This window comes from Verruconis gallopava, assembly GCF_000836295.1.
Source record: "Verruconis gallopava strain CBS 43764 unplaced genomic scaffold supercont1.35, whole genome shotgun sequence".
Lineage (NCBI taxonomy): Eukaryota > Fungi > Ascomycota > Dothideomycetes > Venturiales > Sympoventuriaceae > Verruconis > Verruconis gallopava.
Window position 1 is genome coordinate 128,363 of NW_015622171.1, and position 24,475 is coordinate 152,837.

At 49.9% G+C, this 24,475-nt stretch overlaps 9 protein-coding genes across 10 annotated transcripts; 4 read left to right on the plus strand and 5 right to left on the minus strand.

Moving 5' to 3' along the window:
- Positions 1-6,576, plus strand: PV09_07989 (protein pyrABCN). The gene is made up of 5 exons (XM_016361830.1): positions 1-131; positions 181-913; positions 964-3,429; positions 3,694-6,086; positions 6,143-6,576. Exons 2-5 carry the CDS (start codon positions 310-312, stop codon positions 6,197-6,199), a joined length of 5,520 nt encoding a protein of 1,839 aa, XP_016210334.1. The 5' UTR covers positions 1-131; positions 181-309; the 3' UTR covers positions 6,200-6,576.
- PV09_07990 (uncharacterized protein) lies at positions 6,530-8,321 on the minus strand (the record flags this gene model as incomplete). Its single annotated transcript, XM_016361831.1, has 4 exons — positions 6,530-6,985; positions 7,041-7,174; positions 7,265-7,929; positions 7,978-8,321. 4 exons carry the CDS (start codon positions 8,319-8,321, stop codon positions 6,530-6,532), a joined length of 1,599 nt encoding a protein of 532 aa, XP_016210335.1.
- Positions 8,322-8,874: 553 nt separating this feature from the next.
- Positions 8,875-10,976, minus strand: PV09_07991 (uncharacterized protein; the record flags this gene model as incomplete). Its single annotated transcript, XM_016361832.1, has 4 exons — positions 8,875-9,631; positions 9,687-9,817; positions 9,894-10,165; positions 10,220-10,976. 4 exons carry the CDS (start codon positions 10,974-10,976, stop codon positions 8,875-8,877), a joined length of 1,917 nt encoding a protein of 638 aa, XP_016210336.1.
- A 404-nt stretch (positions 10,977-11,380) lies between these two features.
- PV09_07992 (uncharacterized protein) lies at positions 11,381-12,688 on the minus strand (the record flags this gene model as incomplete). The annotated part of the gene is made up of 5 exons (XM_016361833.1): positions 11,381-11,709; positions 11,758-12,142; positions 12,205-12,429; positions 12,480-12,600; positions 12,657-12,688. 5 exons carry the CDS (start codon positions 12,686-12,688, stop codon positions 11,381-11,383), a joined length of 1,092 nt encoding a protein of 363 aa, XP_016210337.1.
- Positions 12,689-13,061: 373 nt separating this feature from the next.
- On the plus strand, positions 13,062-14,353 carry PV09_07993 (uncharacterized protein). The gene has a single exon (XM_016361834.1). It carries the CDS (start codon positions 13,203-13,205, stop codon positions 14,187-14,189), a length of 987 nt encoding a protein of 328 aa, XP_016210338.1. The 5' UTR covers positions 13,062-13,202; the 3' UTR covers positions 14,190-14,353.
- A 41-nt stretch (positions 14,354-14,394) lies between these two features.
- Positions 14,395-15,598, plus strand: PV09_07994 (uncharacterized protein). Its single transcript, XM_016361835.1, has 4 exons — positions 14,395-14,575; positions 14,785-14,903; positions 14,962-15,165; positions 15,231-15,598. The coding sequence occupies exons 1-4, from the start codon at positions 14,479-14,481 to the stop codon at positions 15,408-15,410; spliced, it is 600 nt and encodes a 199-aa protein (XP_016210339.1). The 5' UTR covers positions 14,395-14,478; the 3' UTR covers positions 15,411-15,598.
- Positions 15,387-17,068, minus strand: PV09_07995 (uncharacterized protein). The gene is made up of 3 exons (XM_016361836.1): positions 16,874-17,068; positions 16,533-16,766; positions 15,387-16,451 (listed from the first exon to the last, which is right to left on the minus strand). Exons 1-3 carry the CDS (start codon positions 16,887-16,889, stop codon positions 15,736-15,738), a joined length of 966 nt encoding a protein of 321 aa, XP_016210340.1. The 5' UTR covers positions 16,890-17,068; the 3' UTR covers positions 15,387-15,735.
- Positions 17,069-17,433: 365 nt separating this feature from the next.
- Positions 17,434-20,956, plus strand: PV09_07996. 2 transcript variants are annotated; one of them, XM_016361837.1, is made up of 4 exons: positions 17,434-17,698; positions 17,975-18,189; positions 18,444-20,315; positions 20,368-20,956. In XM_016361837.1, exons 2-4 carry the CDS (start codon positions 17,981-17,983, stop codon positions 20,378-20,380), a joined length of 2,094 nt encoding a protein of 697 aa, XP_016210341.1. In that variant the 5' UTR covers positions 17,434-17,698; positions 17,975-17,980; the 3' UTR covers positions 20,381-20,956. The 2 variants fall into 2 exon arrangements, with proteins under 2 accessions (XP_016210341.1, XP_016210342.1); XM_016361838.1 differs by lacking the exons at positions 17,434-17,698; positions 17,975-18,189 and having other exon boundaries at positions 18,208-20,315.
- Positions 20,957-22,773: 1,817 nt separating this feature from the next.
- Positions 22,774-23,114, minus strand: PV09_07997 (uncharacterized protein; the record flags this gene model as incomplete). Its single annotated transcript, XM_016361839.1, has 3 exons — positions 22,774-22,806; positions 22,838-22,945; positions 22,980-23,114. The coding sequence occupies 3 exons, from the start codon at positions 23,112-23,114 to the stop codon at positions 22,774-22,776; spliced, it is 276 nt and encodes a 91-aa protein (XP_016210343.1).
- Between the last annotated feature and the right edge of the window lie 1,361 nt (positions 23,115-24,475).

The window sequence follows — 24,475 nt, forward strand, 5'->3', positions numbered from 1 at the left end:
GAAAGAGGGCTGAATCGAAGAGACTCTCATGCCTTAAGGTTCTCGAATTGCCGGTCCGGCATCGTCTCACCTCACGGTTCAAACCTGCTGTCCATTGAGGTCTCTGCTAGAGGTCCACCGCTGCCGTCTGCGTGAGAGAGATGCGGGCCTCAAAAGACGTAGCTAACCAGATCTTTGCAGGGTATAGACTCAACTTCACGCAAAGTGAGCCTCTCGCCTAGCTCACGTTGCCAATTGCTTCAGAGCCCCTGCATTCTACTTCAAAGTGCACTCACTGCTCCGCGCCCCGCCCTCCAAAACTCATCCGAGATGGCGAAACAAGAGCCGGGCTCGCCGGTGGTGCTTGAGCTCGAAGATGGCTACTTCTGCAAAGGCTACAGCTTCGGTGCAAACAAGAGCATTTCTGGTGAACTGGTCTTCCAGACTGGAATGGTCGGCTATCCAGAGTCTCTCACCGATCCCTCTTACCGGGGCCAGATCTTAGTCATTACCTTTCCCTTGGTTGGTAACTACGGAGTGCCATCTCGAGAAGAAAAAGACAAATTGTTGCCAGACCTGCCCGCGTACTTTGAATCACGGGAAATTCATGTTGCCGGTCTTGTTGTTGCTACCTACGCCGGAGAAGAATACTCCCACTACCTTGCGAAGTCGTCCTTGGGCACGTGGCTGAAAGAACAGAACATTCCCGCCATACACAGCGTCGACACAAGGCTTTTGACTAAGCGCATCAGAGAAGAGGGTAGCATGCTCGGTAGATTGCTTCAGCAGAAGACTGTTTTGGGTAGCATCAAGTCCGTTGTAAATGGCGTCATCGGCAACGGCCAGGTCAATGGCAACGGCAAAGACGAATGGCGTTCGGAGTTCGAGACGGTGGAATGGGTGAACCCAAATGCGAAGAATCTGGTAGCAGAAGGTTTTAAACTTGCCATCTTCTTCCCTTGTGGCAACTCTAACGAGGCTTAGTGTCGATCAAGGAACCAAAGGTCTTCTATCCAGAGCCGGCAACCGCATTGAAGCATCCTTCTGGCCGACCTGTTCGAATAGTCTGTGTAGACGTTGGCATGAAGTACAACCAGCTTCGCTGTCTCGTCAAGCGAGGTGTTGAAGTTGAGGTGGTACCGTGGGACTATGACTTCCCCAAACTTGCTGGCGCGGCTTATGATGGTCTCTTCATCTCAAATGGGCCAGGCGACCCTGCCACACTAGAAACCACAGTGAAGAACATCCGCACGGCTTTGGATGAGGCGAGAACCCCTATCTTTGGTATTTGTCTAGGCCATCAGCTTCTCGCTCGAGCGGCGGGAGCAAACACTGTCAAAATGAAGTTTGGTAACCGTGGAGCAAACATTCCATGCACCAACTTGATCTCAGGTCGATGCTATATCACCTCTCAAAATCATGGTTACGCCGTAGATGCCAACACGCTATCTGGTGGCTGGGAGGAGCTATTCGTTAACGCGAATGATGGCAGCAACGAGGGTATTCGACACGTTAGCAAACCCTACTTCAGTGTGCAATTCCACCCAGAGCACGCACCTGGGCCACAAGATACCGAATTCCTGTTTGACGTATTTATTGACGCTATTAAAAAGTGCATGACGGACACGTCAGCTCTCTCACAACCCGTGGTCTTCCCAGGCGGCACGAAAGAGGCGAACGTCAAGGCTCATCCAAGGGTTAACGTGAAAAAGGTCCTTGTTCTTGGTAGCGGTGGTCTAAGCATTGGACAGGCAGGCGAGTTCGACTACTCTGGAAGCCAAGCTATCAAGGCTTTGAAACAGGAAGGAATTTATACAATTCTTATCAACCCTAATATTGCGACCATCCAGACCTCAAAGGGTTTAGCAGATAAGGTCTATTTCTTACCAGTCACGGCAGAATTTGTCCGCAAGGTTATAAAATATGAGCAGCCTGATGCCATCTATGTTACATTTGGTGGCCAGACCGCTTTGCAAGTGGGCATACAGTTGAAGGACGAATTCGATAAGCTTGGTGTCAAAGTCCTTGGTACACCGATCGACACTATAATCACAACAGAGGATCGCGAGCTCTTCGCACGGAGCATGGAATCAATTGGCGAGAAATGTGCGAAATCCGCCTCGGCCAACTCTGTCGATGAGGCCATGCGTGTCGTTGAGGACATCGGATTTCCAGTCATCGTTCGCGCAGCCTATGCCTTAGGCGGTCTGGGAAGCGGCTTTGCAGACAACAAAGAACAGCTTTTCGAGCTCTGCCAAAAGGCTTTTGCTGCCAGCCCACAGGTATTGATTGAACGCAGTATGAAAGGATGGAAGGAGATCGAGTACGAGGTCGTTCGTGACGCTCACGACAACTGCATCACGGTTTGTAACATGGAGAACTTCGATCCACTCGGTATTCACACTGGTGACTCGATCGTCGTTGCACCATCCCAGACGCTATCGGACGAGGACTACAATATGCTCAGGACCACAGCCGTCAATGTTATTAGACATCTTGGCGTTGTTGGTGAATGTAATATTCAGTACGCCCTCAATCCGTTCTCTAAGGAATACTGCATCATCGAAGTCAATGCTCGTCTATCTAGATCATCAGCTCTTGCCTCGAAAGCTACTGGCTATCCTCTAGCATTCATTGCAGCTAAGCTGGGTCTTGGAATTCCCTTGGATGAGATCAAGAATACGGTCACGAAGAGTACTTGTTCTTGCTTTGAGCCGTCCCTTGATTACGTCGTTGTCAAAATCCCCAGGTGGGATCTCAAGAAGTTTACACGTGTCTCGACCTTGCTTGGCTCGTCCATGAAAAGCGTGGGAGAAGTTATGAGCATTGGGAGAACATTCGAAGAAGCAATCCAAAAGGCCATTCGTGGAGTGGATCCATCCAACCTAGGTTTCAACGACCGCGATGCCGCCCTCATGTCTATCGATCAAGAATTGCAGACTCCTTCAGACCAACGTCTCTTTGCTATTGCCAATGCCATGAGCGCGGGATATACCGTGGATAAAATCTGGGAGCTCACTAAAATCGATAAGTGGTTTCTCAGTCGACTGAAGGGCCTTAGCGACTTTGGCCAATTGATGACCAAGTTTACCCCTAAGTCCATTCCAACCGAATTGCTCATCAAAGCAAAGAAACTCGGGTTTGCCGATAAGCAGCTTGCAAAATTCATGGGTTCGACTGAGGGTGAAGTTCGCCAAGCGAGAATGGACGCTGCTATTCATCCTGTGGTCAAGCAGATTGATACCGTCGCCGCTGAATTCCCAGCCAAGACCAACTACCTATACCTTACCTACAATGGCGAGGAAAGCGATGTTGAATTCCAAGATCAGGGTATCATGGTCTTAGGATCTGGTGTCTACCGAATCGGCTCTTCTGTAGAGTTCGATTGGTGTTCGGTTCGTGCGATTCGCACTCTCCGAGAGCATGGGTTCAAGACCGTGATGCTGAATTGTAAGTGTTTTTTTTATTTCCAAATCGTGTAAAAATGAATCATTCGTACTCCGTAGTTGTGATTGCGACATGAGAATCACACTATGGAGGAACAAGCCGAACTTGGAAGCTTCACGTCACTCATTCCGTTTTATATGACAAAGACTTTCAATTTGTATGCCTCCTAATGAACGGATGGCTACATGTGTTGATGTCCACGAAACCTCAAAACTAGAGCATCTTGCATGTCATTAAGCTATAAAGTAAGAGCTAACGGCACTGTAGATAACCCGGAAACGGTATCAACTGATTACGATGAGGCTGATCGACTCTATTTCGAAAACATTACTCTTGAGACTGTGCTTGACATTTACGCTCTTGAAAAATCGAGCGGCACCGTCATCTCCATGGGTGGTCAAACACCAAACAACATTGCACTCGACATGTACCGCGCGAACGTAAAAATTCTGGGAACTTCGCCAGAGATGATCGATTCTGCTGAGAACCGGTACAAGTTTTCGCGCTTGCTCGATCGTATCAACGTGGATCAGCCTGAATGGAAGGAACTAACAAGCATTGATGAGGCAAAGGCATTTTGCAGTCGCGTCTCGTATCCTGTGCTTGTCCGACCGTCGTACGTCTTATCAGGAGCTGCTATGAATACCGTCTACTCTGAAGATGACCTGGAGAACTATCTCAAACAGGCTGTTTCCGTGTCGAAGGAGCATCCTGTGGTTATCACGAAGTACATCGAAGGCGCCAAGGAGATTGAAATGGACGCTGTCGCAAGAGGCGGAAAGTTGATCGGTCACTTTATTTCGGAACACGTTGAAAATGCTGGTGTTCATTCTGGTGATGCAACCCTTATCCTGCCTCCCCAAGATCTGGACCCGGAGACGGTTCGGAGAATTGAAGACGCTACCCGCAAGATTGGCAATGCGCTTAATGTCACTGGGCCTTTCAACATTCAGTTTATCGCAAAGGACAACGAGATCAAGGTCATAGAGTGCAATGTCCGTGCCTCACGATCTTTCCCATTCGTGTCCAAAGTTATGGGCGTCGACTTGATCGAAATGGCTACTAAGGCGATGGCTGGCCTACCGCTCGTGGAGTATCCCCCAGTCAGTATTCCGCCAGACTATGTCGGAGTCAAGGTTCCACAATTCTCGTTCCCACGTCTGTCTGGAGCTGATCCAGTTCTGGGTGTTGAGATGGCCTCTACTGGTGAGGTCGCATGCTTCGGTCGTACGAAGTATGAGGCATACATCAAAGCACTCCTCTCGACAGGTTTCAAGCTACCAAAGAAGAATATCTTGCTGTCCATTGGCTCGTTCAAAGACAAATTTGAAATGCTCAAGCCAATCGAGCAATTGCATAAGATGGGCTACAAATTGTTTGCAACTGCGGGCACGGCAGATTTCATCCAGGAGCATGGCATCCCTGTTAAGTTCCTAGAAGTCCTCGGCGGCAGTAATACGGACGGACAGAAAGCAGAATACTCACTGACATCTCATCTGGCCAACAATCTGATCGACTTGTACATCAATCTGCCTTCAAACAATCGCTTCCGTCGCCCGGCCAACTATATGAGCCGAGGCTACCAGACTCGTCGTATGGCTGTTGACTACCAGACGCCGCTGGTCACAAACGTTAAAAATGCAAAAATCTTGATTGAAGCCTTAAGCAGGCAATATGACCTTGAAGTCAGCAAGATCGACTTCCAGGAATTCACTAGTCATCCTTCTACTACTGCGGCTGGCATGACACTAGCTCGTGCTCCAAGTAAGAATGCTTCCCTTCCAGAGCTTCTGGCCATGTCCACTTTCAAGGGCAAAAATATCCTCTCGGTTAGCCAGTTCACTCGTGCGGATCTACACCACCTCTTCACGGTTGCTCAGGAGATGCGATTGGGAGTCCAGCGACATGGCTGTCTAGACATCCTTAAAGGCCGAGTATTGTGTACAATGTTCTACGAGCCTTCGACGCGGACGAGCGCGTCCTTCGATGCGGCCATGAAACGTCTTGGTGGTCAAGTCGTGGCAGTCCAAGAGTCGCACGCCAGCACAAAGAAAGGAGAATCTCTAGGCGACACAGTTCGCACTCTTGCCTGCTACGGAGACGCCATAGTCCTGCGTCATCCACATGAAGACAGTGTCGAAATTGCTGCCAAGGTAGCAAGTGTTCCGGTTATCAACGCTGGTAACGGTAGCAAAGAGCACCCAACCCAAGCTTTCCTTGATCTTTTCACGATCCGAGAAGAGCTGGGGACTGTTAATCACTTGACTGTGACATTTGTTGGAGATCTCAAATATGGACGAACAGTTCATTCCCTCTGCCAACTTTTGAAACTCTACGATGTTACGATTCAGCTTGCGTCACCAAAGTCTCTTGCCTTGCCAAAGAAGGTTCGCGATAGTCTTGGTGACCGAGTTGTTGCCGAGACCAACCAGCTCACTCCTGAAATTATCGCACGCAGTGACGTTCTCTACTGTACTCGTGTGCAAAAGGAACGCTTTGAAGACTTGAGCGAATATGAAAGCGTGAAAGACAGCCTTGTCGTAGACAATGCAGTCTTGAGGCATGCAAAGAAGGAGATGATCATTCTACACCCGCTCCCCCGTAACAAGGAAATCAGTGAGGAAGTTGACTTTGATCCTAGAGCCGCATACTTCCGACAGGTAAGAATAATTTTCAACCTTACAATTGAACCAACCTCTGACAATGTATGTCACAGATGAGATACGGTCTTTACACGAGAATGGCTTTGCTGGCACTTGTTATGGCGCCATGATTCTGCGACGGCAACAAAAGGTAGAAAAAGTTTTTAGTCTGCATATCAAAGGGATGAACACTACACGATTTCTGATGCCTATTGGTTACCTTTCACAAAATATAATTCTAAAAAAAAAAGTCGACACACAGGGTAGGAGGATTGCATAAAAGGAAGCGGTAGCATTGCAAATGATTTCATTACAAATTTATTGTGCGAGTTGGCACCACACTTGATCGACATTGCGCTCTTGCTTGTCTACAGAGTGACTGCATTGATAAACCTCGTGTCGGTGGCTTCCACAAGCAGTCATAGGAGTCTGTAGTCTCAGGTTATCATGCGTGTTGACGCTTAATCCATGGCGTGTTTTCCACGTATTGTATGAACGCTTACAGCAGAAATTTCCTCGGTGCCCTCGATTGCAGCGTGTCGTCGTGCATTTAGCAGGTCATAGTCGATATGTGGTCCTTTGAACTGGCCTTTCTTCGTCGCGAACCAAAGTACGATGACAAAACCGACCAAGCCAACACTGACAACAGAGACGTAACTCATATTCTGGGGCGTGACTGGCAAGGATGTGGGGAAACAATACAAGACGTCTAAGAATATGACCCACACGACTGCCACTCCATTTACGTACGGTCCGTACTGCCGCAGATTGAAGTACCGCTCGGGGAGCACGCTGTCGCGGCCTCGATACAAGACGATGGCCTGCGGGATGATGCAAGACGTTTGTTGGAAGATGATCGCCGCACTGACCATTGCTGAGAATGCGGTTGAGGAGCCGATGAAAATCACTCCATATATCTAGACGTTCGTTAATGCGTGCGGCCGTCGGGTCCCGGTTCGCGGCGTGACTCACCGAAATAAGGGTGCCCGAGAGAAGGATTGCGTTTGCTGGCATCTTCCACCTGGGGTGGACGCGCATCCAAACGTGCGAGAAGGGAAGAGCTCCATCACGGGAAACTGCCCAGAGAGTTCGCGAGCAAGTGGTCACTGTAATAAAAAAAATAAGTTTCTGTTTTTTTCGGGAAGGGGGGAGAAGAGGGGGCGGGGGGTGTCAGAAGTTTTTTCAGTCTCACTTACTGTTTGCCACCAAGCAACCAAAAAAGCAAAACGCGAAAAGGGCCAGGAGAACCGATGCGCCCTCTTTCGAACCCGTGCCTTGATAATAAATCTCAAGAAGCGGCAATCCCGTTGGCGTGTCGAGAACGTCCGACAGGCTGGTGATGGAGTACATTAAGCTCACGGCAAATGGGAAAGCGGTGACCAAACCCATGATCAGCGGCACCATGATGACTTTGGGAACATTTCTTCCCGGACTCGGAATTTCTTCGCACATATGGGCACCGCAGTCGCTGCCCAGGTACGAGAAAACGGCGTTGCCGATGGCAAGCATGAATGCCCAGCCATCGCTTGACCAACCGCTTCGGTTGGTGTTGTCTGCGAAGATGAACTTGCCGGAAGCGTGTTTGTTCCGGGCCGTGATGAAAAGCGTCAACGTGGTTGCGCCCAGAGTCAGAGCTGATAGGACAAATATAAGCTTGTTGAGCAAGGGTATCCAGCGCGATGCAAAAACGTTGAACGCGACAGCAACCCAGGCAAGCGCGACATAGATGAGATATTGATGCCAGTGCTCGAATTGGTATGAAGGGTACCATATGATGGCAATGTCAAGTATCATAGATGCGACGAAGTTTGACACAGAAGCGGCGCCGAGCCACCATCCAAGAATGCTAATCCAGGCGTTCCTAGGCTAAATGTCAGTCTGCAATCTTCCCTTTATTGAGAAAGCATACAAATATGAAGCAAAAGACTTGTATTCATCGCTTGCAACCATGAAAGCCCAGTAATACTGTGCTCCTGCAACAGGATAGGCAGAAGCTAATTCGGCCATCCCAGCGGCAACCACTAGTGTCATCGCTCCAGCAATGGGTAGCGCCCAAATGGTCCCAGCAGAGGATGCTTCCGTCAGCGATATACCGACAGAACTTCCTGTGCCCAGCCAAGTGCACGTCAACGTAAACGAAAGTGCTCCGAGTGATGATAAAGAGAACTGCCGAGGCATGGCTGAGCGGTAGCCCGCTGCCTCAAGTTCGAGATCATCGAGCTGGGTGGTGTCCTTGTGCATATTTTCAGACATTGCCACGTCCGTTTCCTCTGAGAAGTCACAGAATGGGCCTGATCCGTCGGAACAGTTGCATAAGTGACTGGCTTTGGGTTACGACACCTTTATATCCTATGAATGCTTGGACTGAAGTGACTATCGCTACCCTGTTGACAGCAGAATGGCTTGACAGATAAGCCAAACAGGAGGGCTTGAAGCATCTTCATTAGACTTCGATTCAGAGCAACGCCTGTGGATTCGTATTGGCATGGTTGTAGTTGACGAGATAACGAACGTTCCTCAGATGAGGCTGGAAATGCCCGAAGTGGGCCCGATTACCCTTTACGGCAAGAGAGATTTTTGCTCAAACGGGTTTAGCCGGTGGTTTCCCTTGGCCACTCTCCTTGCTCGATCGAGCTAGAATATCTGGAGAACGTTGTCTCTCCTTTGCCGGACCACTTGGCGCTGAGAAGCGCATGTCTGGACCGCGGCCAGAGTCAAAGAATGGTTCGCACCAGTCTGCATTTGCACTAAATTGGAAATGCTCGCTAGCCTATCACGCGTCTCTTCGTTTGGCTGCTCGAATGATCTACCCCAGGAGAATTTCCTGAATCATTGAGTCTTCCTTGTCGTCTGCATGCGTCGTGCCGTGCGAACTAACTTTGACTCCCCACCAGTACTGTTCGTCGGCTGATTTGTCCATCTCGTCCCATATTTCTTCTAGGAGCTCTGATGCGGAACCGAAATGATAGAAGCGCGAGGCTGCGCTCCAGTATGTGCAGTACTGTTTTGAGAATTCGCGATCGGCATCGGTCTTGACCTCTGCGCCAGCAAGGAATACTGGCAGCAATACTTGCTTTTGGATCATGTCCGATCTTGGGATGCAGCGTACGTTGTCAAGTACAGATCGTGCAAGATATGCTCTCTTGCGTACGTTATCTTGGTCCTTTCGGGGGAGAAAAACCTGGTATACGTACAAAAGAATGGCGTTGCGCCATGCTTCTATGCAATGATAGCGATTTCTTTTCAAATCAACGTTGTCATCGAGAGTATGAGCGTCAAGGTCGTCCAGGAACACGTGCTCTGGGTTAACAAATGCCTGTATCTGGCACATTTCGGCAAAAACTGGGAAGTCGTTGAACGTGGTCCATTCCATTTGAAGGGTTTTCTCGTAAATCGAGGCCAGCTTTGCAAGACGGGCCATCGAACTGACGAACTCAATCGGGCATCCATTAAGGGTAAAGAAGGACCAGCTATTGCTCTCCTTGCATGATTTGACGGCTTGTAAATACGTCTGCGGTAAGCGAGGCTGCCTTCGAGAAATGAAAGCGATCGTGACATCCCACCTACGCCAATCTAAGCGATACGAGACGTTGGCAACGGAGACTGTCTATTGCTTACCATACAAGCATAGCGACTTGTGCGCGCAACTTCGAGTTCACGGCTATCCTTTGGAGTGCAGAGGATTGTTCTAGTAAGTTTCGAGCGCCATTCAAGTGGACGCCCCAATACGCCGATGCTGATTGAGTAATCTGAACACGCATAAGCCAAGATACACAACAAAGTTTAGTCCGTCCACAGATCCATGTAGTTTTAAGATCCGCTTACCTCAAAATTAATTAGAATCAATAACGTGTCTATCATGAGAATTTGCGATGGCTGGCTTAATGCACAACTAAACAGTTGCATTGCATTTGACCAATGGCTGAGCATTTCCGTGGAAAAATCCTGAGTTTTGTTTTGTTTTGCTAAATGCTGGGTAGCTAACGCCAGAACTGCATGTAATAAGAAGGGCGCGTCGTGTATGCGAGCATTATCGACCCGGAAAGGATTTGATTGACAGTCTCCACTAAGGGGTATCACACAGTAGTCTCGATCATCTATTTCGGTAAGTTTCACAACTCAGATTCTCAATATCAATTAGAAATACTCACATAGCTCGAGTACAGCGCGATACTTATCTGCAACGTTTGAGAACTGGATCGTGCATGGACCAATGTTGTTATAGCTTAGATTGAAAAACTGATTTGTGGTTGAATCATCACCCAATATTATATAGTCAGAAGTTGCTGAGGACTCGAAGTCCACCACGTCCTCAGCATGTATCAACTCTGAAGCTGGAATATTGAGGTTACATTTTGCGAGAGTGGTACACATTCGGAGTGATTCACTGTCGCCAAATCTTTGAGGAGGAAACTGTTCATAGACAGGACCACCTATGTCCTCTGCCGCATCGAGGACAGTCAAGCTCGCTGAGTAGTCATTTGGCGTTTTTGATGATGTTTCTGAGCCATAGTCTTGAACGAGAATAGACGTCGGCACACGCCACTGATAGCTGAAGCCGTCATACTCGCCGTGCTTCTGACCTTTCTGAAGGCGTCTCCTCTTACCTCGGCCTTGGACAAACTTAAATATCTGGTTGTCCTTTCCTTGGACTGAACTGCTGGATGGATACGGCACGCTGTGGCTGGCTAGGGTGGACTTCAGGTTGTCCTTCCATCTGATATCAAGAGTGAATCCGCCGCATGTGCGACCACTTTGCAAGCATGTGCCGCATTTTGGCCTTCGCCGGTCACACTTTGCCCTCGAATTAGCACACGTGTGGCAATCCTGCTTCGCGAAGGCAAGTGAATTCGTTCGGCCACCCTGGTTGGTCGTGCGGAAGCGTATCTGCTGAGGGGAGAGTCCCATGGCGCATGGGGTCTTGTTTCTTCCACCAAGTACGAAATTCGGGCTTCTCAGGATCCCGTTTTACTGAGTTTGCTGGCTCCTTGTAGATATTGTGGTGAGCGATTCAAATGCTCTGGCGAAGTGAATGCAGTACGATAAGCGACGCTAGGAACCCCCGCTTGACCCCTTGCCGGTCCGTTCGTTTCTAGCGTATTTGACAGACGGACAAACCACATTCGTTGTTGATAGAATTCCCTGCAGCGCAAGGCCGGGAATGAAAGCGAACACGCATGAAGTGCTCGGAATTATAGGATCATGCGATGTAAATAAAGCAACATGGGATATTCTAGCTCGGTCAATGCGCATGTTCTGGATCCTACAGCGCACAGAAAGGACTAGAGATATGGCATTTTCTATATTCTCTTTCACAATTTGGCTTTTGGGAGGAAAGCTTCGTCCACCAATTTGACAGCCGCTGCTGCACACCCATATGACGACTGATAACCTGCTCCACCTGCGCCGTAGTTGTGGACGACCTGAATCCCATCTATGCACTCTCGCTCAACTCTTGTGCCTCCTTCGCGAACGGGTCGAAGCCCAACTCCGTGACGGATTATGTCTAGGTGTTCAATTCCTTTGCCGTCCGTCAGTTGAGGACACAGCTTGATCGCTCGTTGCATAATTCGGACAGCTAAATTGGGATCAGGCTGCGATTCCCAATTATTTTTCTGATATGATCCACCTAATATAGTGCCTGGAATAGTTAGTTTTAAGCTTGACACTTGGCAGGACTGGCGCTCACCTCCGCCTGCAGCGCGGGTCATCACATAACAAGCCTCATCATCACCATCATCTGTGCCGGAAACATCCATCATCTTGCCAGCGTCGTTGCGAACTACAACAATTTGTCCGCGAGCAGGAAAAACTGTTTTGTCTTCGACCCCACCTAGACGAGACGCGCCTAAACCGGTACAATTGACTACCAAGTCAACTTTCTTCCCGGGATGGAGCTGTGGCGAAGTGGCGTCAGATATGTGTTTGAAAACTGCGCGTTTGAACACCACACCACGCTTAAGGCATTGGGAAACGAGCCAAGGCAAATATATCGCTGTGTTGATGCAGACGGATGTAAACGCAGTGACTTGATCTACTCCCGGCCCTAATTCTGAGCGCTTCAATTTCCGGAACTGGTTGTTGCTGATAAGCCACCACGAAGCCTTGGAAGACTCTCGCTCATATATGTACTTACGTTCGGCACAACGTCTTTGAACCAAGGATCTGGGGACAATAGCTCCGCGAACCACTCCGCCGTCGCAGTGCCAGTATCTTTAGAGCGACTGTGAATTTCACACTCCTGGAAATGAACCCCTGCTTCTGGATGGTTTCGAGCTAGATCTTCGAGCGGACCCCATGTATTCTTATCGTATTCTGCCAGCTGTGTGCCTCGTACAGACACAGGCATGTAATTCGCTCCCTACGACAGCGGTCAACTTCTGCCGAAATTTCCAATCTCTGCGTTCATACAGCCCAAGGAGAAGCATATTCTATGTTATAGTCGCCAGGCATGTCCTTTGCAGCCACCACAATGCTATAGTTTGGATTCTTTGACAGCAGCAAAGCCGTTGTCAAGCCTGCAACACCGGCTCTAATCTTGTAAACCCCTCGACCGCGACAACACCGATTTCTGAGCTTCTGACTCACCCTATCACCACTATGTTCTTTTGTTCGGCCATTGTCGAGTCGAAAAGACGAATAGTCAATCGCGAACCTTAACCAAAAGATGGAGTTGTCAGCAAGTGATGGACGTTACGCCGTGCAATAAGTATATTTTCCAGGAAAAACACGTGAGAACAGTCACGTAGACAAAGGTAGCTGATTTGTTGCCAAGGTCGGATGACGTGAAAAGTTGAGCAACGAATTATTCAAGATATTGCTGAATGGGGAAGTGTTCTAGTTGACGGTCTGATCGTGTGGCGGCCGTGGATCCCGGGCGAAGCGGCGAGCGCTCATGCAGGGTTCCGCAGATAAGCGCGGGGACAAGGACCAGAAGCAGAAATTACCGTTCCAGGCAAGTGGGATCATCCTCCTGCCCAACCATCGCTCTTGCACCTTTCATGCCGTGTCAGCGAACATGTGCGCGTTGGCTTTGGACAGTCGCATTCATGGGCAAGATATAAGGGCGTCTGGAAGGAATGACATTTCAAGAACCACAAGTTCTCATTTCATTCTAGCCAAGTCTTCTCACCCATGGCGTCTATGCAGAAAGTGTTCCGCGACTACGAACAGCGCTGCTCTGTCCTTGCGAAGAGCAGCCATCCGTTCGCAAATGGCGTGGCTTGGATAGCTGGCGAGCTGGTTCCCCTTCGCGAAGCACGCATTCCGTTGCTCGATCAAGGATTTCTACACAGCGATCTCACCTATGACGTTCCCGCCGTTTGGGATGGTCGTTTCTTTCGTCTCGATGATCACCTTGAAAGATTGGACATCAGCTGTGGGAAGATACGTCTGAAGCTCCCACTGCCGCGTGAAGAGATCAAGAAGATACTCTTGGACATGGTAGCTCAATCTGGCATCAGAGATGCATTCGTGGAGCTCATAGTGACCCGAGGAATGAAGGGTGTGCGCGAATCATTGACAGCACCCGGGGGGATCGTAAACAACTTGTACATGTTTATCATGCCCTACATTTGGTGCATGGAACCCTCCATGCAGCTTGCCGGCAACGGCAGCGCTATCATAGCACGCACCGTTCGCCGAACACCACCTGGCGCGTTTGATCCGACGGTCAAGAACCTGCAATGGGGCGATCTCACGCGAGCCATGCATGAAGCGTCAGATCGCAAGGCAAACTACCCGTTCTTAACGGATGGCGACGCAAACATCACCGAAGGGTCAGGCTTCAACATATGCATAGTCAAAGGCGGCGTTCTATACACACCTGATCGCGGTGTGCTCGAGGGAATCACGCGCAGGAGCGTTTTTGACGCGGCAACTGCAAACGGAATCGAGTACAAGTTGCAAGTGGTGCCGGTGGAGCTCGCATATCAAGCTGACGAGATATTCATGTGTACCACCGCAGGAGGAATCATGCCCATCACGATTCTAGATGACAAGCCTGTGAAAGATGGCAAGATTGGACCGATCACGAAGAAGATATGGGACACGTACTGGGCGATGCATTGGGACTCTAGGTATACGATCGAGGTGAACTATAGCAGTGGAAGCAAGTTGTAAACAATGGGCGAGGTGAAAGTGCATTCAGCAGAGAAATTTAGTAAGCATCAGAGCTTTGGAGCATTCGGTCTTGGGGATTAGGATTGGATCATGACAAACTTGGGTAGAATTCCACCCCTAAGACACGCATGAAAACATCAATGCAATCCGCACGTGACACGCCCCACATTTGCTGTGCATTCTTTGTTGTTGACTTGAGGCGAAACGAAACGTCACCCTCGACTTTTGAGACCCAACTTGCAATTGTGATTCTTCGACAAGTAAATTTGACTCTCGTTCCAGCCCAATCATGTCCGACAAGATCACAGAAGACGAGCTCAAGGTTGAGAAGACCGAAGGCTTCAAGGTGGGCGAGAAGAAGACGCTCGACGAGTATCTGAAGCTAGGTATGTTGCAGAGGCTCAGCTTTGCATGATGCTATCCGAAGAAACTGGTCTCTCGGAGAAGACGCCCGATCTACTCCTTTCGGCGACTTTGCAGATCTGCCGTATCTCTCTCTCTCTCTTTCCGTATTAACAGTTCTTTTTTCCCCTCCTTGACCGCTCTTTTGCTCTATTCCCTGTGAACTTGGATCTCACACTCACAACCCACTCAGATGAAGGAGATGAGTCACTCAAGACGTACAAGAAGTCCTTGGGCCTGAGCAAGGGAGAGCCTCTGCCTGTCGACCCTAATGACAAGCGAACGTGTGTCATTCTGTCGCTGGCGTTGGAGGTGAGTGATATCGTCGCCAGCTCCTCGCCGAGTTGAACATGTATTGACTTCGGCAAAGAGCGAGGGCCGACCAGACATCGTTGTCGACTGTTCTCAGCCAGGTCAACTTGAAAACCTCAAGAAGAACCCGTTCACCATCAAGGAAGGCGCCACGTTTCGAATGAAGGTCAGATATCGGGTGCAGGGTGACATCATCTCGGGCCTCAAATACGTGCAAGTGGTGAAACGCATGGGAATAACACAGAAGTCTCAGGAAATGATTGTACGTGCCCTCCTCTAACTACGAATGATGTGATCAAGATAGATTGACCCCGCTTTGCTCTTTAGGGCTCATACGCACCGAACACCAAGGAACAGCCCTTTTATGAGAAGAAATTTGAGCCAGATGAGGCACCCTCTGGCATGATGGCGCGAGGCGACTACACGGCCGTCTCCCGGTTCATTGATGACGATGACAAGGAGCATTTGCGTTTCGAATGGGCCTTCAAAATTAAGAAGGATTGGTGATTTTTTCCCTCAACGTTTTCGAAACCCGGCGCAAGCAAATGTATCTCTCCGGTATCGAGAAAAGTGAAGCAAACTATGGCTAGATCAGGCCCCCAAAACACTACCGCACGACTTGCTTTAACATATAACGATCCTTCCCTATACAGACACTGAAGCTCGAAATCACGAAACATGTTTGACCAATAGAATGCCTCTACTTGTCCGTGCTACCGCTCATATCGTACACTTGCAAACTCAGCCAACAGGGGGCCATTTTTCCAAAATCAAAAAAGTTCCAAGGTTGATGCTAATGACTTCCAAACACGACACTCGGACGGGTGAAGCATTACAAGAAATAGTCAGGGGGACTTGGACCGATGGCTGTACCTTGTTGCAACTCTTGCTGCTCTTTCCTCGCCTCCTCGTTGTCTGGCGCTTCTCGAAATACGTTGAAGAATCTCTTTCCCATGTCATCGACCTCAAGTATGCTTGCTAGATTCCCACATCGGTAACAGTAATTTGGGGCGCTCCACACTGTGCTGAGCCTGTCGTCGTAGAGGACTTGGTAGCCCTCCTGACATAACTGATGCGCTCGTAGAATGTGCCCCATGCGGTTCACGGCCAAAAATTTTTTCACGACCTGCGCTCCGAACGTATAGCCTGCCCCTCTTGGGCTGAGCGAGAACTCGTCTCTTTCGGCGTCCGGATCGCTCCACACAAGGTCCGCCATGGGACCCTCGTGGGGAATCTCCCTGAATCGGTCAATGACCTTGATCTGGTCCACGCTGTGTATGCTGGGACTGAGGCCCCCGTGCACGCAAAAGATGGCGTCGTTGATGACGACGGACAGAGTAAGGTAGTCGAACATGTCGGTGAAGTGGTGCCAGACGTTGGCGTTGCCGTACTTGCGGCTGCATTCGGTATAAAAGCCGTACGACTGCGTGACGCCCCTGGATTCGTGGTTGCCACGAATCAGGTGCACGCGGTTCGGGTAGCGAAGTTTGAGGCAGATGAGGAGCGAGATAGTTTCGACGCTGAAGAGACCGCGGTCGACGTAGTCGCCTTTGACGCAAACGGGGCGTTAGCCGGCCTTGTTTCATGGCGCGAGCCTCGTGTGCTCCTTTGTTCTCTCCGCGAACTCACCGAGAAATAGATAGTTTGTGTCCGGGCACTTTCCTCCGATCCGGAAGATCTCAAGCAGGTCGTGAAACTGGCCGTGGATGTCGCCGACCACGGTGACGGGGCTGCGGATGTGCACCACGTTGCTCTCCTTCATCAACAGCTCCTTCGTCTTCGCGCATATGGCCTCTATGACGAGCTCATTGAGGAGTTCCTTTTTGTACAGCCTCTCGATGCACTCATCGAGGTCGACAGTCGCTGATCGAGCCACATCGCGTCAGCGTTCCACCCGCTCAACGTCAAGCTTTACTTATTGGGAGGAAGAAGACTCCATCTTTCTGGGTCACGGCGGTGTCGTCACGTACCTGGTAGCCCCGGCATGACGCCGTCGGCTGCTCTTGTGTCTGTGTTGGGTTCTGATCAAAGGCAGGCTGTGGTGAAGAAACAACGAGCGTGTTCGTAGATCTATCATCGTCTTTTCGTTTCAGGTCAGGAAATCCGCCGTGCACTCATACTTCTCATGGTCAGCGAGCCGAGTCGAGGTTCTGCTTTGCTTCGAGAGGTCGACTCGAAAGCGACCTGAGGAGTGTGCTGCCACTTGCCCACGCTACCCTTTGCCGCTGGCGCAAGCGCTGTGATTGGCTGCGGGGAAGACGCTGCCCCTAAGCGGGATAGACTCGCGTGGCTTCTTCTCGAGCCGCGCTGCCCCATCCCCAGCAGATGTCCTTTGTCTTGACTTCGACTTAGGAATCGTGTGTGACCGTTCCCAGGACACGTAGCGTGTGGGCCTATTTCTTCGACCTAACCTTGACTCCGAATCGTCGTGCACATTGAGTCGGAGACAGGGCGAAGGACACCGGAGCCTCAGGCAACGACACGGCGCGCGTTGGGATTGGCTGCCTCACATTTCCCTACACGACAAGACGACAACGTCGACGTTCAATTTTCTCGCTGCACTTAACTTCCCCTCCATCAAACGTCCTCGTCTATCCTGCCCAAGTCCGTTGCTCTTCTGGATGTCTCTCAGCAATTCAAGAGGCCGACTGAGGTGCGTACCCGTGGTTCTAGCCACCCCTTAGGCGCTGTAACAAGGGTGGTTGAGTAGAAAGGGTTTGCCACGACGTCGGTTTGACTGAATTGTGAGGACTTGGACGTTCTCGTTCGTCGACCTCAGGCCGTCATCCTTTCAGGTATGTTCAGTCTACGAGGCGCGCGGCCTCCTGAAGATCATTTCGTCCTTGTTGTTTTGATTCCAGGAGCTCCGCTCACATGACCTCCTGCCATGCCTCTCATAGTCTCACTTCAGTCTCTTATTCCCGGTCACATTCCAAAGTAACTTTTGGATCTCGTCATGGGGAGACGAGCGGGGGTTTTTTGAGCATACGAGCATAAGACCTGGGTTTGGTCCTTTTACTACCGTTTTTTTGGTTTCTTCTACGTGGCCATCATTCTCATTTTTCGGACAGTCAACCATGAGCCATCTTCCACCTCCCCCGCCAAATGCTGTACCTTATGTCCCACCTCCACCTCCTCCACCTTCCACTCATTCTGCATATGGATTGCAGCAGCATCAGTATCCACCCCGAGAGGCCTACTCATATCCACCTCCCCCGCCAAACAACTATCAAAATGGCTACCACAATCATCATCGGTCGTCTCCTCCAAGTCATCATCAACAAACGTAAGTTTCCGTTCGTTTCACTGCACAGTTCTCGAATCGAGAAAACGAAGGCAGCAGTCGTAAATGTTGCCCCGTATTTCTCTACCAATTTGTCGGTTCCTTTTTCTTGCTTGTTTGCTTGCTACTTTTCGCCCCTCAAAGCACATATCTCATGCGCGGTTACCAAATTTCTTTGCAATTGTCTACAATCGGATGTTATTATTGTCAAATTTTTTATATCATAGTGTGTATACGGTGCTTACGACATGATGCAGAGCACGTGATAGACCAGCGAAATCGAAGATGATTGTCACTCGGTATCCACGTCCACCAAACCAACATCAGCAATATCCGGGACTCCCTCCACCACCAGGACCATATCACACCGCTCCACTACCACCACCTCCTCCTCCTCCAGCTGTCGCACCTTATACACAGCAGAGTTGGGCTGGCACGCCATCACATGCAACATCGCCTTCCGTTCATCCACCACAGCCGGCGAGCTACGTTCCACCCCCAGCCCCGAATCAGTATACCGTCCCCCCACCTCATCCTCATCAGCCCTCTTATTCTGGGTACAGCCAACAGCCTGGGCCAAATTATCTTCCTCCCCCCCCTCCTCCTCCACAATCATTCCCACCGCCACCTCCTGCACCGTCACCTGCACATGTCGCTGCGGCGGGTCAGGGTTACCCGCCGCCACCACCTCCAACAGCACATCCCTCGTGGAATGCGCCGCAGCCACAATATCCACCTCAGCTTGCGTACTCTCCAAGCCCTACAGTGGCTAGTTATCACATCCCTGCCGCGACTCGAACGCCGGCTCAACCATCCGCGAGCGTACCACCACCAGAGCCTGCGCCAACTCCGTCGGTAAAAACTGTAATCAAAGATCGGAGTGATCCGACCTTCTACGATGGATGGGATGATGAAGAATTTGAATATGCAAGCGCATTCTGGATACCTCCGAAGGGAGATACATCTCATGAAGCCCTGAGCATTGGTCAGTATATCTGGCACTCAGCTGTCCCAGTTTCCCGTGCCGTGTCAATAGATATTGATGATCTTGTTTCGGTGGCTACTCCGCAAAGATCCGATCAAAAAACCCCTGTTATACCTTCGAAGTACTTCGAGACTTTTGAAGACGAAGGATATGAATACGTTCTCACATTTCAAAGGATTAAAGATGTTGACGCTTGGGAGGAAAGAAAGGATGACCCTCTTTTCAAGGTATTTACGGACGTAGAACTACATGAAGATGTTGTTCCCACAGATGAAGTTTTCCGACAAGTACTGTCACGACCCAAAGCAGACGATCGGAAGGATATTATGGACAAGCTAATTGCAAACCTCGGAGCTTATCTTAACGGCACAAAGGGTGGAATAGGGAAAAATGTTGAGACAGAAAATATCCTCGCATCGCTAGGGGTAACGGGAACGGCGAAACCAGTATTTGCAACTCCTTTTCCTGCCTACAATCCGCCACCTGAGGAACCAACTAAATCAAGGCCATCGGGGGGTTCGACGCACACTAGGCGGGAGCGGAGTGCTATGTTGTCCCATCGCGGCAGTTTCAACCCGTTCAAGACCACGAGCAACAGTTCTAGGCACTCTTCCTCTCGATCTAACAGTTACCCGCACTACCCACCTCCACCTGCTCCGCAGTCTTCTCTTTACCCTCGATCCTCGAGCAATTCATATCAAAGCTCGCCAATGGATCGCTCACCCAGCCATAACCAACCTACTCCCCCATCAACTGCACATTACCCACCCCAGCTCCCCACAATTATCCCATCTTCCCATCATTCACAGCCACCGCCTCATCGTCCAAATTCTGGATTTGCATCTGGTCAGCATCCGCTCGGCCATTGGTCACATAATTCCCCTTCTCGTGACTACAGGCACTCAAATACAGAATCTCCGTATGATGACCCTTGGAACTTGCATAACGGACGTCATGAAGGCACTCCTGCCGGCCCAGGAACTCCAATCGGATCCGACTTCGGAGACTCTCCCACCCATGGCCATGGAAGGAGCTCAATGCCAAGGACACCAGTAGAAAGCCACAATCAGAGGAAACGGCCTTTGGAGGACCCTGAATCACAGCATCGCAAGCGAAGCAAGCCCTTGGTTGATTCCGCGTACGAGTAAGGAATCTGCCGCGGTGGATTTATGCCATTGAATGCTAACAGTAATTAGGCGACGGTGGTAGGCATTCAGGGTGATGCTAACTTTCGTCTTCTGCGGCTGGTTTCCTTCCGTGCAGATTTCATGGCTTCAACAGGCAGCCTCTTCCATTTCAGGACCGCGTTCAAGCTAGGCTTCAGATAAGCCGGTGGGATCTCGTCCTCTATTCATCTAATGGATCAACTTTTTTTTCTGCTTTCTTCCCTCAATATCCCGGTTGGAGTAAAATGGTCTCTACATCCTGCCCTTAACGGAAGTCCATTCATCCCAAGGAGTGGCAAGCAATGCATGTTTTCTTATTTTTTTTTCTCGCCGCATCACGCATTTCCTGGCGTCAAGGGTAAGGAAAGAGGAATACCACTGGAGTTTTTTTTTTTACTGCGTCATATTCACGAGAATCGTTGGAAACGCTCCTCATTGCACGGAAAAGTTTGCGCGTTTCACTGGGTGTAATTTGTACACGCCTCATATCGAAAGCATTTTTTTCACTTTCTGTCATGTTCTTATTCCAGCACTCCAAATGATCTAATCATTCTCATTTTGGTACAAGATACCCCGTATCACGCGAATCACAGACTATTTCTTTTCTCAACGACACGCTTTATCTGTGATTTTTTTCGTGATTTAAGACACTAATAATTGGGTTTTCATGCCACTTTTCTAGCCCTTGCTCTCCTGTGTCTCGACTGCAACTGGCTCAGGCGTCATCTCTTGCTTCAACGCATATATCCACCAAAGAAGGATAAATATGCCGCCAGTGACGCTGTATGCATATATGTACTTTTTCGGTAAGTCTCCAAGATTTAGACCAAGACCGCCGTTGATAAAGCCGATTGTGATCATCAATCGGGCTACCCATTTGTGGCCGTTTCCCAACCAGTTTGGACCTCTCCGCTTGTAAACTTTATGTGCTTGCAGGCCAGTGAGTGGCAGAATCAATAACGTGCCAACTACTATTGTCCCAATGATAGGGTGTCCATTTTTGTATTTCCACTACAGGAACTGTTTAGTGCCTGCAACAGCAGATGAGGATTACTAGTTCTCGCTCCCCGATCTGTCTCCTGGAGCTATAGTACTGGACACGAGGGTAACAAATCTTCTGCTCACCTTTCTATCGATCGTTGCCATCCAAGCACCAACTCCGAAGCCTGCCAACATAGTGAACAGCGCGATCGTTTGCCATAAAGTGTGAGCAGTTGCGCGACCGGAGCGAACGAGCATTGAACCGAGCGGGAAGAGTATGCCGAATGAGACCGCCATGATATAACCGTGTGCAGAGATGTATCGCTGTGGAGGGAGTCTAGGTTGGGAGGGAATGTCCATAATGGTCTGTAGGTATTTGGCTTGACACTTGGTCGTAGAGATATTGCGAAGATGCTCTGTTGCAAATGGTATTGTATCAATGAATATACCACACGATATTGTCGATAGACATGAGAGGTGTTTTGCTCATACACATTATGTCAAAGGAGAGGCTGATGACAACCAACGGGCCTGCCACATGTTGAACCTGCAAATTATATCGATAAAATCTTGGATCGACACCAGTAATGACCTCTGCCAGCATTCCGCCGATCCTTGATAAGCCCTCGTAGAAAACACGACCAGTCAAAGCCCGCGGCATTCTTACCAGATCATCCCAATAGAACCCAGGTGAATAATTCAATATTACCTGCTGTACACCCTGCACTTGCGGACAGGCAAACACGACGCGTTGAGAAACTTGACTCAATTGGTCGAGAGCCAGAATGGGGAGTGACTTACTATGTGGTATCGCGATGTGTGACCGGGATGTTTCGAGAAAAGAAAAAACCAATCAAGGTCTTGGACCGTGGCGTGACAGCCTCGGGAAGCAAAAAAAAAAAAGAGCTTTGGATCCAACAGGATCGTTTTGCAGAAGTTTAAGGCTCGTCGATCAGCCCGATCAATGTCGATCTTCGTGTTCATGACAACGCCCGAGCTCCGTTTGATTGACATGCTCGAAAAGGGGGGATTCATTTTCCTTCTGGAAGCCGTCGACGATGGTTCGAACGCGGCGTGCGCATTCGATCCGCTATAAACAACCTCCCAGCGGCCCTGCTTATCCATTCGCCGCAGCCGTCCTACTCCTTCTATGACGGCATCGGAAGAGGTGTGATGCGCTGGCTGTCTTGTGGCGGTTTCTTTCTTTTTTGGGCAAGAGAAAAGAATATGGAATGAAAAACCCTACGCAACTACACTTGACCCTGCTAGGGTTCTCATAACTCCAAAGGACAGCCGCTTCGGGGGCGAATGTTGGAGCTCAATTTCTTGCTGGATGGAGACGCTGTGTGGATGGCTAGACGGCGCGGCAGCAGGGGAAAGAGAGAATAGAGCTGTGCTGGCATTTCCCGAAGCCCGACGGGGAAGCCCTTTATCCACGCGCAGAATCTTCCATGTCTACTGTTCGTCGCCAAGGGGAAATCCGTTTACCTGGTTCCTGTAACCTGGCATGACAGCTTACCTCGCTCCGCGGCAGGGTGGTTCTCAGTTCGACAAACGCGTCCTTGCCATCGACCTTCCTCAACTCGCTGCGCAGCGCCGTGACGGCGTAGAAGACGCCTTCCGGATCCTATCTGCCCTTGACAGCTAAAAGCTTCCTGTACTTTGTCACCATGAAACTCCCGTTGCCAATTCGTTTGGCGGGAGTTGGCCTCGATCAGGTACGTGCCCGAGCCGGGGGTCGCGGCTTCGAGGACGGGCACATTATCGCCCGCTAGTTCCAACTCTCGAGCTACCATATCTGCGTGTGAGATCGCCCTATCCCAATCGCCAACATCCACAAAGTGTGCTCGAGCTTTGCGTCAGGCTGGCATAACAGCGTTGTCCGGTCGGGTGTCTGCATTTCTGCTTACGTTCAGTCCCAACAAGATCACGTTGAAGTGACCTGACCTGAACGATTTTTGCAAGACGTCCTTGAGAAGCGACGGCTGATTAAAGATAAGATCGAGAGGCATCAATGTCGTCGTTATCAGATTGTCGGCTGTAGAACCGTCCGTCCGACAGAGGCTCGAATGTCTCTTTACAGAATTGGGACAACGAGGAGATATTTCTACCTACTCACGGGTAGTTGACTTCCATGAAGCTTAAACCGGCGTAGAATCGAGCCAAACCATCATCCTTTTCGAACGGAACCAAGGCCACGATGTTAAACTATCGTTCTCAGATTATACACAACTGCTCCTCCCGCGTCCGTGAAGTCGGGCGAGTGTTCATGAAACAGAGCCATTGCGTCCCAGAATCTTTCTTGACCTAGCGAGGAAAAACCGAACGACAGGTACCCATCACAAATAGGACTATCAGGATGGAGTCGGGTTGTCATCAAATTGACAATACGAAAGCCACCGCCCCCACCATATGATACCGTCCAGTATAAATCTTCGTTTTGCGAAGCAGCTTCCATAAGTTGTCGGCCATACGCTGCGATCACTTCCCAGTCAAGCACTCTATTTGCGCTAAGCCATATAAAGTCCACTCAGACTTGAATGTCCATCCCTTAAAGTAGAGCGGCCTGCTATTCCTAACGTAGGGCAGCCGCCACTTACTATGGGATAAACGTGTTGGTATAGCGCGTCTTTTGCGTCGGACAAGAGCACACTGGCGCCTACTTTTCTATGGCCGACCCCTTGTACTAATTTGCTCTCGCAGCGGTCTACAATGTCAATGGATTTCAAGCGACGTGTCCAGATTGCAAGCGCACCGCGGCCCGTCGATTCCTTTAAGAGACTGGGTTTGCACCTCGGCAGCTACGGTGCAAACCATCTCCGTCTTCCACTTACTAATGGCCGATGTTCTGTACAGTTTTGTGACGTGCACAGTGATGGCCTTCCCTTCAAACACCATCCCCAGATTGCGGCCTGCTCAAAAGTTATCATCGTAAGCGCAGTTTACACAATGTGTTTTGGGAATGATTCAACTTATGTACAAAAAACCTAGTATGGCTTCGGAACACTAACCAGTCGGATTTTGCTTGTACAGTGCAGGCAGGAAATCCTTGCCTTTGAAGGAATATATGTTTCGAACAAAGTCCTAGATGCTGACAATACGTGCTCACTTGTGACCCAGATCTCTAGTTCTAGAACTATGCTCTGAACTTGACATA